Source organism: Coloeus monedula, assembly GCF_965178545.1.
Source record: "Coloeus monedula genome assembly, chromosome: 3".
In the NCBI taxonomy this organism is placed as follows: Eukaryota; Metazoa; Chordata; class Aves; order Passeriformes; family Corvidae; genus Coloeus; species Coloeus monedula.
Genome location: NC_138783.1, coordinates 19,536,791 through 19,552,833, shown reverse-complemented (window position 1 = coordinate 19,552,833; position 16,043 = coordinate 19,536,791). Strand labels below are relative to the sequence as shown.

At 40.9% G+C, this 16,043-nt stretch overlaps 1 protein-coding gene across 3 annotated transcripts in view; it reads right to left on the bottom strand.

Moving 5' to 3' along the window:
• Window positions 1–6,587, bottom strand: part of CBLB (Cbl proto-oncogene B) — a gene marked incomplete at its 5' end in the record, with an annotated part of 128,087 nt that extends 121,500 nt beyond the window's left edge. For 2 of the 3 annotated variants that reach the window (XM_082278234.1, XM_082278235.1), the window contains 2 exons: window positions 5,353–5,511; window positions 6,429–6,502. In XM_082278234.1, coding sequence (XP_082134360.1) covers window positions 5,353–5,499 — 147 coding nt within the window. Of the gene's footprint in view, window positions 1–5,352; window positions 5,512–6,428 lie in introns of all 3 variants that reach the window. The other variant, XM_082278233.1, reaches the window with a different exon arrangement.
• Between the last annotated feature and the right edge of the window lie 9,456 nt (window positions 6,588–16,043).

Here is a 16,043-nt window from a genome sequence, read left to right as displayed (position 1 = left end):
GCCAAGACCTTTCTTCAAAAGAAAACAGAACTCAAAACAAACAAACAAAAAAAACCCCAACACCCCTAAAGTAAAGACCGCTATATTGCACTTTACACCAACACATTCGGAGAGGACATGAATCATATCACTCTGTGATTTTTGTATTGTTATGACTGGAAGTAAGCATGTATATATTTAGCAGGCACTCAGTGTAAAAAATGAAAAGAAGTATGCAAGTTAGTAAAAAATATCTCTTATTGAGGCAAACTGAGGCAAAATTAAGCTCCTTTCATGAGCTCACACTCAGGGAAAATCCAAGTACTTAATCCAGAATCACAGAAACAATAGGAGTGCAACTCTGTGAAAACTGAAGCGATACCCTAATCTACCAGAAACTGATTTTGAAACAGTTAACTCTGGAACCTCCAGACAAGTTAACTCTAGTTCCTTTGCAGAAAGAACATTAACCCCCCTCTTCCCTCTTCTCCTCCCCCACCCCTATCTAAAATAAATGCCACTACTCGTAACACTTTTGAAGATATTTGACTTAAATTATAAGGCATTATTTCATAGCCTCATCAGAGATTAGAGTAATGGAGGCCTACTGTACATAGACAAATTAATTTCTTGCCAAAAACTATCTTCTATACACTTTTTAAAGCAAGGTTGAAAGCCCTTGACTCATTTGACAAAAGGACCCTTGTTCAAGCAAAGTATAGCAGCTTTAACACAATCTGTTTAAACACCTAATGCTAGTCAAAGACAATACAAGGAAAATAACTCAGCTAAAACAGAGTATCTAATGAGTAGGACATCCGCTAAACACTGTTTTCAGCTGCAGTGAATGGACTAGAACAATTGAAGCATCAGTGCTCACACACTTCCAAAACCACACTTCCAAGTCGCCCAACTGAACGAACATCTCCTGCCACGCTGTACAAACAGAATTAGGAAACGCTTTGACACACCACAAACAGCACAAAGGTAGCACCGCAGTTAAGATACCGTAACACTTCTCCAGCAATCCACAACATCCAATGCAACCAACAATGAATTCTGAAAAACTTAATCAGGAGGGGCTAATAAGGAAAATGGTCCAAGTTTGAACATTATGCTTCTTCGACACAGATTTCTCCCTGCCTGAAGTTACCTTAACTGCAACGCATTTGATTTTGCGCATAAATAAAGCTCTCATGAGAATATAAGTAAAGGTGACCCAAACACCAATCTTTTTGCCTGAAAGTACAGTAAGTGCTTGCTCAACAGCTACCACACTGCAACTGAGCCATATGTTTCCATAGGGGAAGAATAAACAAGAAGAATGCTGATGCCACAGACACACAAGGACAGTTGACTTTGGAGGGTGATTTTACTCTCTTCCAACTAGAAAAAGAGAAGCTTCTGTTTCTCTGTTTAATTTTGTATTCTTTTTCTATAAGCAGCATGTGCAGGACATAAGATTTCCTACCAATTTTGACTGTAGAATCAATTACATGAAGCTTCGCACACACAGTTTCAGCTACCATGCTCTTTATACTCAGATGCTGACAGACGTTAATTTAAAGAAAACCACAATATTAAGCTGCAGAGGTAACACAGCTTTTACTCACTAAGTCAATAGTGTAGGCTTTGGAGATGCACTCTAGTTTGCTCTTAAATAATTACTAAACAGCAAATCAATGCCATCCCCATTTATACAGTCAGAGTCAAGCAACTGGTGGGCCATGACATTGCACCCAAAGAGTTTAGGCAATATTGTTAATCTTCATAGTAGAAAATTTAATTATTTCCAGGCCAATGCATAGGAGGAATGAAAAGTGATTGAAAGTTGATGAAATATACCTGTTTTATGAATCCTGTTCAGAATGTGTCATGATTTTCTCAGTTTGAATCCCACAAGAGGGAAGTGTGAAAAAACAGTACTGACAACTCTAAATAGCCCAAGCAGTAAACTGACCTAACTACTCCAATGTTTACATAGCAGTAATTCTCTCCCAAGGCTAGTCTCGACATACCATTATTCTCTAATAGTAATACATGGCTAGGGTCTAGGTTTTAAAAACCATTAGGTTTACAATCTCAGAAAAAAAAAAAATCTCATGTAATTTATACACAGTTTAAAGGAAGACCTGAGTTATTTGTTAACAATATTCATTTTTCATTTATTTACAGGATAGAAACTTTCTAAAATATACATCATATTTTAAAAGTAGTAGTTTGTTTCCTACAAGTCCAGAAAGATGTGGTCAACTTTCTTAAACAATGCTAGCATTGGAAAGAAAGGCTAGCCTTCTAAACCATAAAAGAAATATTATCCTTTGCATTGCACAGGAATTAAACAAAGTATTTTTGGTTCTTAATGGTAAAGCTACTGCTTACCCATGAGAAAAGCAGTAGGGAAACCTGACATTGATGCTAACCATTGCTTTCCCTTTAATAATGCAGTTAGTATTGTAAATTCACTTAAGACATACCAACAAACCACAAAAAGTACAGATTCCAGTGTATGAAGTACAAAAAGGAAAGATATATAGACAGATAGCAATTTACATTCACTGATTACCTACATGTAGATTTTTTTAATTCCTTGCAAGAACATTGGTTATGGTGACTTTTACAAACAAGGCTCTAAGCAGGAGCACTATTCCAACATTCTCTCCTGCTAAAGAACTCTTTTTCAAAAAGTCCATTATTATTTTCAGACTGGCAGTAAAAGTTTAAAGAGAAAACTCCCCAACAGAACTGCAATATTCTGCCTATTCCAACCTAAGTATCAGCCCATGGCAAAGTGGTACTATCATGAAACCTGAACAATATGAAAGCAGGACACATAACCAATTCTACACAAAGAAGTTTGTATGGTGTCTAGGTAGCCAGAATTTTTGCATACACCACAAAACCACCCTCATAGTACAGTTCTGATAGGGTAGGAACGTTTGTAGTATTAGTTAATCCCTTATTGTTGCAAACAAGTAGTTCATACAGAATGCCTCATCTGCCAGAGGACAAAATTACAGAAAGAAATCAAAGAAAGGTGAAAGACAGCAATCATAAGAAAGAAAAAAAGGCAAGCCAGAAATTATTGAGCTCTGCTGCTAGTTTTTAAGGCTGCTCTTTTTTCATTGTTTGGTCAAGATAATAGTTTTGCTTTGCTTCCATTCTTCATTTTCTTAACATCTTTAGAATGGGAGAAAACTTCAGCTACCTTACTGCAGCAATAAGATGGTTATCACAGCTACCATAGTTAAAGAATAAACAAGCATAATGACTGTTATTACAATAAGTAAAACAGACCTCCAAGCCACAGCCTTACTATGGGTACCACCCCACTGACTTGGCAGAGCAACTGCCTTCGCTAGGTACTCATTTGATCAGTGACCCACCACAGAAATCAGTCATAGGACACACTCCAGAAATGGGATTTAAAACAACAGTTGATCGAGCAAGTTTCTATTTCTGATTTTAATCCCTGGGTTTGATCTAGACAGAGGAAAAAATTACCTTCCTGTGCCTACTGCCACACAAAGCTATGAGATTTAAATTTGTTTGCCAGGATATTAAATTTGCTCAAACACCCTTTCAGTACAAGTACCAAATGCTAAAAACTCAAGCAACAAGCTAGAGCATTCTCACACTATGACATCATCCTGTCTGGTATACTTTAATACAATTTGGAAATAAAATTTGATTAACTGAGAGCAGCTTAAAGAGGATACATTAAAGATCCAAATTGAGGACACTTATCCAGTAAAATGTAAAAGGAAGCACAGCACAATGTCCAGCTGTTCCAGTGACTTCTACCAAACAGGCCTTCCTGGCTGTTCTGATGGGCTGTGACAAATACAGTTATCCTGTATTCACTGAGTGAAAGCAATCCAGAACTCTAAGCAGTAGGGTAAAGACTTTCTGGTAACTGTGATTATACAAACAAATCAGGGTATAACCATACTATATAGATCTGTAAAAGGCCTGACACAGGGAAAACAGAGCTATGCATTCCCCATGCGGTTCCAACAACAAACCAAATTCCTAGTTTCCAAGCTGAAAACTTCCTCCTACTGAAGAAGAGTACCTACTTTTGAGTACTTATACTTGCACTTCTTAGTACAAGAGACCTCACTAGTAACAGCATCCTGACCACTGACAGGCAAATGTCAACAAAGTCTTTGTGATAATAACCATTTTTATCAAAGCTGGGGTTTCAGTTTATAATCACCATCAGTAAATGCAGTGGAAATGCAAACACTGTTCTTGGAGCAACAAAAAAGAGCCTACAAGGACTTAAAAAATACTTAAGCACTTGTAAAGGCATATTATATAAAATAGTCTCCACCCTGCCAGTATAACTAATGATGAACATTAAGAAATGTTGAACATCTTATTTTACAAGAGCCACAGGGAAAGCAAAGAGTTACACTAAGTCACAAATAATCACTGAGTTAAAAAGTGGTAACTGTATTGCCATACAGACCCAAGGCCAACAGGTAGTAATCCTCACTGCTCTGAAGTTTCAAGAGGAAGCTTTTAAGTATCACCCCGTGTGCAAAGCACAGTGTCTGAATCTCCTGAACAGCAATCCATGTTACAATCAAACTGTTCCTACCATTGGTAAGGCACTCCCCTAGATAATCATGATACAAGCTGTCATTTCATAGACTACTAAATAAAATGTACGAGGCTCATGAGGGGAAGCATAAGAGCTAAAAAGCTATAGCCTATCCCCCCACTTCCTGAAAAACTAGTTTCAGCATAGTGTATTTCTAGTTTCCAAATTAAGAGTAGATGTACTCATAAGTCATTAAAATGCAGAACACATACTTAAAAAGTTAGGCATGCCATAGTAATCTGTTTACTAAACTGACAAGAGTGACATCCCCCAGTCCCCCCGCAGATTCCTAAAAGCACAAACACATCTATGTTGCCATCACCAACATACTCACAGGACAATTAGCTTAACTGACATTTAATACTTCAGAGGTCTTGTTTGCAGACTAACAGTGTGATCCAACACGAAACACACAGAATATGTGATTACGAGTCTAAGTTAAGCAGCTTTTGATTGGGACAGCTCTTCAACTTTGAGTCATTTTAAAGGATCTGAAAATAACAATAGCCTAAGGCAAACACACACATTTGTTTTCCTTCCACAAACCAAGATTAAAAAAAACATAGCCAGAGGCCACTGGAAAAAAAAAAAAAAAAAAAAAGACAAATGATGCTTAAATAACCTAAAACATAAGTCCCCTTACGTCCCGAGGCACATGCAGCACAGCACTCAAGAGCTGCAGGAAGAAGCTGTTTTGCCCATGTGTACCTATTTAAATAGCCCCATTCTTCACCGTGTATACACGGACACACAGAGACACCCACCACTTTGTCCATAAGCTTCCAGGTCTTCTCCACAGTCCTGCGGTCGGCAGCTGCCTGCTTGGGGGGGCCCACAGCATCCTGAATGGCATCAATGAAGCCCAGGATCCGTCCCTTGCGCGGGTTCCGGCCGTTGAGGGAATTGGCCATCTGGGAGCCAAGCTGGCCGCAACGACAGAGAAACACAGGCTCACAAGGTGCTCCGAAAACATCTTGTCATAGAACCCGCCGCAGCCTGCGAGGCAACACTTCCTTCTCCACGGGCAGGAAAGGGCAAGATCAGGGCACGTTTAGAAACAAGCTTAACTTTTCATGACAATCAGCGTAAACCCACCTGGCCCAGGTTTACATGGGCAGAAGCGATCCCGGATTTATTGTCAATACCGACAGTCGGGAGAGGGGAACACAGCCGCGCCCGGCTCAGCGCCGCGCCGCGCCGCTGCCGGTCCCTGCGCCCGCCGGCCGCGGGCACATGCCCGGCACCGCACAACAAAAGAGGCCGCGGCGGAGCGGGGGCAGGAGCGGGAAGAGGGAGCAGAGGAAGGCAGCGCAGAGAGCAGGCAGGCAGGAACCCGCAGGGCAGGCGGGGGCAGCTGCACGCACACGGACCTGGCTCACGCATACGCACACACTGGCACCGCACGGCCGTGTGCCAAGGGCGAGAGCGGCCGCCGGGAAAGCCAGGAGCAGACGACGGCAGGGAGGCTCCTCAGCGCCCGCGGCGGAGCGGAGCGCAGGCAAAGCGTCTCTCCGGACGAGGCTCTCCTCCCTCCAGCCGCGGCGGCTTCAGTGCCGCGGGAAGCAGGCGGAGCGCATCCCGCCCCGCCACCCGCGCCCGTCCCGGCTCCGCGCCGGCCGCCCCGCAGGACTCTGCCCCGTGCGGCTGCTGCTGGCGGCGGGAGGGAGACCGCTGCCCCAAGGGGAAGAGCGGAGAGCTACTGCCCCGCCGCCCGCGTCGCCCTCCCGGACCCCAGCCCAGCCGCCCGGCGGGGGGGTGGAAATGTGCGCGTGTGTGGAGAGTCCTACAGGCACATGCAAAAGAGACAGAGAGAGAGAGAGAGAGAGAGATGCACACGCACAGGTCTGTCTGTGGCACCGCTCGCAGCCCCCGGCAGGCTATGGTCTCCCCGCACTCCTAGGAAGTGAGGCTGGCTCCCCGGCGGCGGCGACCCCGCTCCTTCTCCCGCGCCCGCCCCCTCCCCGCGGCGCGCTGGCGGCCGCTCCTCTCCTCGGAACATGCCCACCCCCAGGACAACACTCCGTGCGCGCCTGCGCGCCGCGCCGCAGCGCGGCCCTCTGCCCGGGGGCGGGAACGCTGCCGCCCTACAGCCAATCACAAGGGCAGGCCGCGCTTGATTGACGCGGCATCCAGCAAATGGGCGCGGGTGTGGGCACGGGGCGGGGCGGCGGCCGGGAGAGGGCTCGGGGTGGGGAAGGGGCGGGAAGGAGCGGCCGGCAGGGGTGGGAGTGATGGCAGAGCCGGCCTCTGGCTGCGGCCGGGCCGAGGGGGGTGGGGTTCCGGTCCCACCTGGTGGCTCTGGCTAAGGGGCAGCCTGAGACCTTTGGGGGTGATGGGGGCCGGGTGGGGGTTGCCTTCATGGGGATGGTGACGTTGTCCCTGGCTGTGGGGTCTGCAGGGGCTGTGGCAGTGTGTCCGTCCTTCCCCTCGTGGGGCTGTGGGACCTCTGCCTGTGGGAGCGCTTCGAGTGTGTTAACAACCAATAGTTCCTGCTGCCTTTGCGCTTCCCCTTCGCGCATTTGGGAGTTTGCTGGGGTTTTTTGTGGCCACAAAGAACAAGAACTTTTTTTCCCTCTGTCTGGTTTCTTTTCTTGTTTTTGTTTTTCTTACTCTTTTCTTGAGAGCGAAGGAGCTTTGCTGTTAAGCAAGTGCTGAGATTTCCATGTTTCTGTGCTGGGAATGGGCTGGAGAGCTCCAAAAGGTGGTGAGGGAAAATGTAAGCACTTTCTAGTTTAAAAGATGCTTTTTTTTTTGATACGAGCCCTTCCCCTGGGGATATGGTGAATAAAACTCAACTGATTGTCTGTTACACTTGAGCGCTGCAAAGAGTGAGGCTTACCTGCGTCGGGTACAAGACACTTGACTTCAGATCCTTTTGAAGATGGGCCAGGGAGTAATTATACTTTGCAAGGGTTTATCTTCTAGTTAGCTGTCATAAAAGGAAACAAAAATGCCAGACTTAGCTTCAAAGTTTTTATTTTCTTAAGACAATTGTATTAGAGGAGTATTTTTAAGTTTGGGGTTTCAGAATTTCTGCAAATGTGGGTTTTGTAGTAGGATTTTTGCAAATATTTCCTTTTTTAACGGTTTCCTCTTGGGTTTTTTCTTCCTTTTTTTTGGGTCTCACTTTTAATAAAATAGGAGTCAGGAAAAAAGAGTAGAAAAATTTGTAGAGTATTTCAATGTTGTTTTTATTTATATTGTCATTTATAGGTATTTTTAGTGGAGGTATCTTCCTGTTGATTTAAAATGTATCATGTTATTCTTTAAAACACATAAAACAATAAAATCATATCAATAATGTCTTCCTCAAAGGTTGTTTCTCTATAGCTTTAAAATATGAATTGGCAGTTACTTGCCTTAAGTGGGTTGGAAGCTTCTCATTTTATTGTAGTCTCTGTAAATTACTCTTGTCCCTGTGTTGGTTTAAAACTCCTACCCCTTTTTTCTTTGGAGCTCAGCTTTCATAAGATTAAGTAGTGACTGCTCACTCTGTTGCTATCTCTCATTTGGTTGTGAAAAAAGCAGAGGATCTGACGCTTTTTCTGAACTTGTAAAGTCTTTGGTTCCTGTTCTCGATTGTTTTGTTTTCATTGTTGTTATGTCATTCCCTTCATATCCCACGCTCTGCCAAAAGCTGTGATCTGTGAGCTCTTGGTAGCCGTCTGGGGCTGAGTCATGTTGTCTTGCAGTTCATCCGAGTGCAGGGCCAGCAGGAGCGAGCAGCTTGGTTCCCTGCATCCCTCTGCATCTGTGCTGCGTTGTTAAGAGAGTAGCCAGCTCCATGGGGAAAGTGAGTGGTTTTCAAGCAGTGTTCTTCCATTGCCTGTGCTGTACAGTAAGTACAGATATTCTGGGAATTGCAGTCCTCAGAGGGTCATGTGAGTACGCTGGAAGCAAGCCAGCTGGAAGAGCAGGTGAAAGACATACCTATGGCTTCAGCATCAAGGCTGTTAAAGATGGGTCAGGATTCTGCGTGCTGTGGAAGGACGAGAAGACATAGACTGCTTTTGTGGCTTCAAGCACACAGAGTGACAAGGCTGTTTGACAGAAGACAGCTGAGAGGAGAGGCTGAGAGGAGAGAAGCAAACAGCTGCTGTGTTTGAAGTTCAAGGCATGTCTTGTTAGCAGCCAGCACATAAAGCTTAGCTTGCCTGCTGGATCTGTGGGGTGCATAAGGATTAAGGGTGGTTGCTGAAAGCACTGGCCACCTGTAATATTTTGATACAGGCCAGCAGCACTGTGTTAATGTCCAAGTATTCCTACTGCCCAGCTTCAGGGTCTCTAATAGGCTAAACTAAGAAGCTAACCTGCTATGTATAGATCCACTGAGAGACCACAAGGTGTTGCAATGCAGAAACCTAGGTCAGGTACTTTAATGCTCTAGGAAAGAGCATTTTTCTATTCGGGCTATATGTAAGGTACATATGTAAGTTTGGTATCTAAGGTCCAAAAATTATGTATATACAAATGACTCCACAGATCTCTTTTACTTACAAGCTCTCCAACTGAATGTTTATTTTACTTGTCATAATACTACAGTATACACAGTTTGGATCTGTGATTTAGTCACTCTATGAAAACACTACAGAATAAAGCCAGGTAAATCTGAGGTGTCAGATTTTGAGAATTGTATGTTACATGAGACTGATCCTCAGCCTAGTCAAGGTACTAATCAGTCATGTAATGATGATATTAGGATGTCATCCAGGATTTGGTAAAATTCTGTAGTGAAAATTGTGGAGTGAAGGTGATTTGGAGTCAGGATATGATAAAGGAAACAAGACAGTGTAAAAGAAGCCTCGTATTGAACTCTTAGGTACCTTTGTAAAGTAGGGATTTCAGGTCTGAGCATTTTACTGAAAAGCAAAATTGTGACTTCTTGAAAAGCCCAGCTGCTTGGTAGGGAAAAAACAAATACAAATGATCAAGCTAACAGTTACATTTTTCCATTGCAGTATTTTACTATCTGTTAACTGGTTTGGGTTTTGTTGCATTTTTGTTTCTATGGAAGGTTTTTGGTTGTTTGGTTTTTTTAATTTTCTTGGTGACTCTCATTCTTCTGGAGTTATTAGACAGCCTTATGAATGAAACTTTGTTGGTGTTCTTGAATGAATTCCATCAAAGAGCAATTGACAGTCGTTGGAAGCAAGAGAGATGTTTTGGTTTGGTTTTCTTTGTTCACCAGCTATTAAAATATTATTGATTTTCTGCAGTTGGTCAATGCATGTATAGTGGGAGCTTTTGTCATTTGTGTGGTTTTTTGCTGTGGTACAAGTGGCTTGGTACCCAAATACACTGAAACATAGGAACAATGAAGAGGTCAGATGTAGCTTCTATTTATAGCAACATAAATAAGGTTAATATAGTCTATAATGTGCTGAGTTAAGGGATATGGTAGCAATGCCTGTAAAACTTAAGTCAGCTATTTCAAAAATTGAATGTGAAGTGACTTCTTCCTAATTGTAACACAACATCCTGGCTATCCCAGCATTCTTAAACTTTGGAATTAATGTATTGGTGTTTTGACTGAATATATACGATGTGATGAAAAGGCAGCTGTTCATGGGGGTGTAGCATTCTGTGGTGCAGTGTCAGGCAGTGGTTTAGTGGCTGAGCTCTGACGAGGTCACCGTCTTCTCAGCATGTGCAGTGCCCTAGCAAAAAGCAGCTGGTCCCTCTTTGCAGGGAAGCTGAAGCTGTAAGGGCCACTGGAACCTGCTGGTATTTTGGTGTCCTACCTTTATCTGTTCTGTAAAAACATCAAACAAAACCACCAAACAGGAAACCCTCACACCACAACCCAAAAAAACAAAAACAACAAAAAAAGACAGAAGATAATTATTGTAACAACAGATAACTCTGAAGTTCCAGGACTATTTGTTTAAATACATTTTGGCTTGCCCATTCTAGATATGTACAATATCTTATGAATACCCTTCTTCTCCCATATCCAATTATTGCATAATCACCTGTAATAATTGTTAAGAATATTAAAGTGGAGCAAATGGAAAATGCTTCCATGTTACTATTTTGCAGTGCCCTCAAGGATGCTAGGATCTTTAGATCTAAAACAAAATTTTTAGAAAAGGGTTTATAAGCTGCAAGCCACCATCGTGGGTAATTTTTAAAATAGATTGCAATGTACTTACCTGGGTTTTACTATAGCAAACTGAGAGAAAGCAAAACCAATCACCTGTGACACTCAATATTCTCTTACTGATAATTTAAGTTGGTATAATAATAATAACAACAGATGCTTTTCCTGCCTTAGTGGGTAATTACTTAGAGAAAATTTGTGATGAGAGTGGCAGTTCATTGTTAGATTATTATCTAGTTAATTTGGCTACTGCTATTTTTCCTCTATTTACTTAGCTTATGTTTTTCATAGTCATCAAGTACTCAAGCTTACTTTTAAAAAAATTTTGTTATTGCTTTCTAGAAATGAAAAAATATTCTTTTCACACATGAAATGTGAATAGTGTAACAGTTTAACCCACTTTGCTGTTGAACTACTGCAAGAAAGAAAAAAAAAAAAGGACTTCTTGTCCAAGTTTCTGTACTCTGTAAAGATCCATCATTGCTCCAGCAGGCTGTTGCAGTACAACTGATGATAATACAGTGTTGCTGTATTAGTTCCCTCTGCTGAGTAATTAAATCCTCTTTTTGTCCTTGATGTGGAAAGACAAGCTAAATTTAGCTCTGTCTGTACCTGTAAATTAAATGAGCCAGGCACTGTTCTTGGGCCCTGAGGCCAGGTAGGCTGGCACAGGGATGGTCACCACCATCCTTCCTGAAATTACAGCACCCTCACCACCCCCTCCTACCTCTGCATCCAAGCAGTCATCCCTGACCTGTGCTGGCTCTGAACCTCCCTGGGATTTGTTTGGGAAAACACCAGCTGACATGGGCCAAAACTACTCAGCAGTATCTTAATAATCTACTACCACACTTCATGGTGTGCCTAGGTCATTGTGGCTGTAGTAACTAGACAGATATAGTTGGAGTTTGTATGCATCTAAATGTACACACGTGCATATACAGAGTGTAACAGGAGATGTTTCATCTTTGTTAATTTTGGTTGGGCTTCAAATAATGAAATTATTTTCAACTGGCTTCTTGAGGAGTGAAGTCTTTAAAAGGTGAGAATTTAACTGACTAAGGCTCTTGTGCTCACGTTTTCAAATCTTTCCTTTACACTAGGAGCAAATCTACTTAAGTGTGATGTTGTTTCCCTTGCAAAATATAGCACATCCATTTGCCTATGAGTAATTAAAAAATGCATTCTCTGTTTGCAGAATGAGTATGAAAACTAATTGTGGGGCCAGGCCTGTGTTTGTTTACACACCTCACTAATGAGTTCATTTGCTGTAAACTAGACAGCCCACTTCAAAACACATCTCAGCCTTAATATATTGTATTAAAAAAGTGTGTCAGCTTAATTTTAAAACAACCTACCCCTCAGGGAGTGTTCTTCTGTTTCTTTTCTGTTATTAATTGCATCCATCTGCCAGAGCAGGTGCAAAGGCTTTAACTAAATCCTGTCATTTTAGTACTACCTCTTGAATTTGCTCCATCTGTGCAATAGCATAAAAAAAAAAAAAAATCAATGTCTATATCTATTTTTTTTTTTTTTAATTATCTCCCTGTTCCTTTTGAGTGCCATGATCTTGATTCTTCCCAATCTTGGTCTGATAAAACAATCTTTAACTCCAACATTCTATTTAATATCTTGCCAAAATACAACTGGGTTTTCTTGTTTGACTTGATAATTAGGAGGTTTTGTTCTTTTCCATTCAAATAGCTCTTTTTTCACCAAAATTTCTAAGTTTTTCAGCTTGTGGTAAATGGTTGTAAAATACTCCCCGGGACTTTTCATTGCCATCTTTCTCTGGAGTAGGAGTTGTGCTTTGACAGTAAACAAGCCTATGTCTATTGAACACAGTTTAGCATAGGAAAGACTTCTGTGCTTCTGCAAGTCAAAATAAGCTCAGTTAGTGGAGATTTGAACTATATTGCTAGCAGCTTTAATTGAAATAGTCAGATGAGACACTGTCATAGAGGTTTTTCTTCCAGAAAACAATGTTTTCTGTTGAGTAAGAGTGTCTTAAATGGGAATTATGCAGTGCTAGGAAATCATAGCTTAAGCATGATGATTTATTTGCTTAAATTTCTTCTGTGCTATTCATTGTAGCTTCCAATATTCTTGTTCATCCTTCTAAAACAAGACAACTTTTTGTACTATAATCTGCTTGACTCCTTGACTGTGAATTTGTGGTGTATCTTGTGTTTCCTGTATGCTTCAAGTTCTGCTGATATTTTGTTTGTGAGCAACGACAGGAACCTTTTGTCTTTGACTGGTAGAGTAAACAAGTTGGGGTTTTTCTTCCCTCTGCTTACTTACCTGCATTTAAAATAAGTTATTTTTTCCACACTGAAAAGTAAACCATGTATTTTATAAGGCAAGTCACTATTTTAATAGAACTGAGTAATTTTTGACCTTTTGCATGGGCCGTTTTCAAACACAAACTGAATGCATTTGGTATTTGTAATTATTTGTTGCATACTTCAGAGCATTCAGTTATTCTCAGACTGAGCTTATAAGATTTTTGCATCAGTTTCTCACTGTACATAATGCAACTGGTGACTATTTTTCTGCTTCATTACAAGACTTTTTTTTTTTTTTTTTTGAGTGGAAAATGAAAACCAGTGAACCAGATTTCTGGGGAGAGGAATAAGTGATTTTTGCCTTTTGAAAATATTCATTTTAATGCATCAAGTAGTCATATTTTGAACAACAGTGAATACTACATTGAAATGTGCTTTTACATTATTCTGTTAAATCTGTTGTGTGGGAGAGTATAACATTGGTTTCCACTAAGTTTCAGATTAAGGCGTCTTGTGTCTAACGAAATATAAAGAGGTCAAAGTAAAACTAATAATGAAGTGAAGCTTGAATTAACCTCTTTTGCTGAATTTCTTTCATTTTCCTGTGTAGTGTTCAATGTATCCAGTTCTACATGGATGCCCTCATTGTTTAGACAGTCAGCAGTTGTCCAGCAGAACATTGTGACCCTTGTATCAAACCGCACAAAAGTAGTTTTAATTACTAGGAATGTGATTTTATTTCGGTTTGGGTTTGGGTTTTTTTGCTCTGCAGATTTATTTCCCCATGTTTTTATTTTGTTCAGTTACCATTCACTTGCTGGTGAACACAAAACCAGCTATACTGGCTTACAAGCCTGTTGTACCAGTATTTTCCTCTCTCCTTTCTGTTATTCTTGGCTTTTTACAAAGGGTCTGGTATTTTACAGCTTTGCTTGAAATAGTGTAGTACTACAGGAGATAACAAAAATATGTCTTCTTACGTAGTTCAGTTCTTCTCAAACTCTTACTTCATCAGTACTGATGATGAACACTTCAGGTTTTCTACCTACCCACCAGTAATCTATGCTGCTCATAGGTTTTTATCCTGCTTTTCTGCAAATTAGCCAGACACAGTGCTCACTTTTTAAGGAATGAAATATTTATGATTCAAGTCTTGTATCTCTCAACAGCTGTATAATTTTGGCACCAGGTACAGTACATGATTGGTACTCAGTCTGCCACATTAAGTGAAAATTTCTCTTAAGTTTTTCTATGTAGATATGAATAAAAGACAGAGTTTATAACATTGCCTATATTGTCCCTAATTTTCAAGTTTGCCCTTTTTTGTGCCTTTCTCTTTATGAGATGAGAGTCTAAATGCTAGTTTTCACAAGAAATATTGTTAATATTCTTATGTGTCAGCAATGTGGAGAGTGTGTTGTGCTTTACTCAGTCGTGGTAGAAAGGAATACCAGAAAATGAGTTTTTGATATTTGGTGGTTTTGTCCAAACTTACAAAGAAAGTCTGGAGGAAGTAGGGAAGCCCGGTGTCTTGGATTCCTTGCATGTGTTTTTTCTTTTACCTATAGGCAATATATCCAGAATTTTGAAAGGACAGTAGTAATCTGATTAGGTGCCTATTCATGAATCCTTGAAAAGGCAGGCATCTCATAAAATATTTGGTAATTTTGGAAAATTTACTGAGTGTGAAGGTTTCTCTTTTTGAAGATACATTGAGGTGCAGAGTTGCCCGCTATTTCTAAAATCCTTGAATGCTTTCCTCAGCTTGTGCCTGGTTTTCTGAAGTTAGTTTTTAAAAAATACTTCACTTTTTCCATAGGTACATGCCTCAGGCTGTTTATTTTTCATGTTTAGCATACTTAAATATTGTCAGATTGAAGGAGAATAATATGGATTCATTAACTCCTCAGTTCTTCTGAGCTCTATAAATTGGCTTTGGACTTCTTCTGTCAGAGCCTTAGCATGACTGTCCACACACTGTGTGGATATGACAGAATTGCTACTTTAGTGTCTGGCTTCACTGTCTAACACAGCCGAAGAGACTGTACAGCTTCCAGGGGACAAAGTCCATATGCTGGAAGGATTGGTTGAAATTTGGCTCAGGACATCCAAAAGACTCATCTTTTCATTTATCTTAAAAGTCATCTTCTGGAGGAGAGGAGTGCTTTAAAGCAGAAAAGCTAATATATTCAGAGAGATTTTTCCTTTTGGTGACAAACAGAAGGAAAGTGTAGTAATTTTGTCCCTTTTTTTGCACAGTCTCAATGCAACTTCTAGGGATGTGTGTGGGAGTTCTTACTGCCTTTCTTCTTCATAACTCTGCGGTCAGCTACAGCCATGTAATGGCAGGAGTAATTCACTTTGTAGACCCTGAATAAAGGTACATTCTGCCACTCTTAAGTTCAAAGAGACCTCACTTGCAAGGCTTTTCGACCCAATTTCATAATCTTGCACAGCCTCATGACATAATAAAGTCTACAGTTCAGTGGAATATCTGTTCCTATATTAGTGCAGTATCTCCTGTCCATGTGGAACATCTACTTTAACTTACTGGCACGGAAATGATAGGTGGTTGTGACTTTTATAGAAACAGGCAGATCTGCACTTTTACAAAGCAGAGCATGGTAGGTACTGTGGTGTGTGTGACAGAGTGCATGCCAGTTCAAATATTTTTAAAATGTGGAACACTTTGTAAAAGGAAAAAAATCATAACATGCATCTCTCCTTTTTTTTTTTTTCCCCCTATGGTCAAGGCTGAAAATATTTTCTCGTGGACTTACTTCCCTTTACTCGTTGGCCTTCCATATTTATTTTTTTTCCTTCCACTTGGCTAAATTATGCCAGTTGGATTTTAACTCTTTTTAACCAGATTACTGAGCAGCAAAGCCTGTGAAGAGTGTAGTTGGTTGAGCCAAAAAGCAGAAATAAAGCAGGTAACCTACTCAGAAATAAGACAATTTGGACAGTAAATAAAACCTTTTAAAAATCCTCCAAGAATGTAGTGATTATATAAATGGAAAATATGTTCAATTGCAGGTCCTCTTGTGTTACTGTGTAAGAGCAGAAC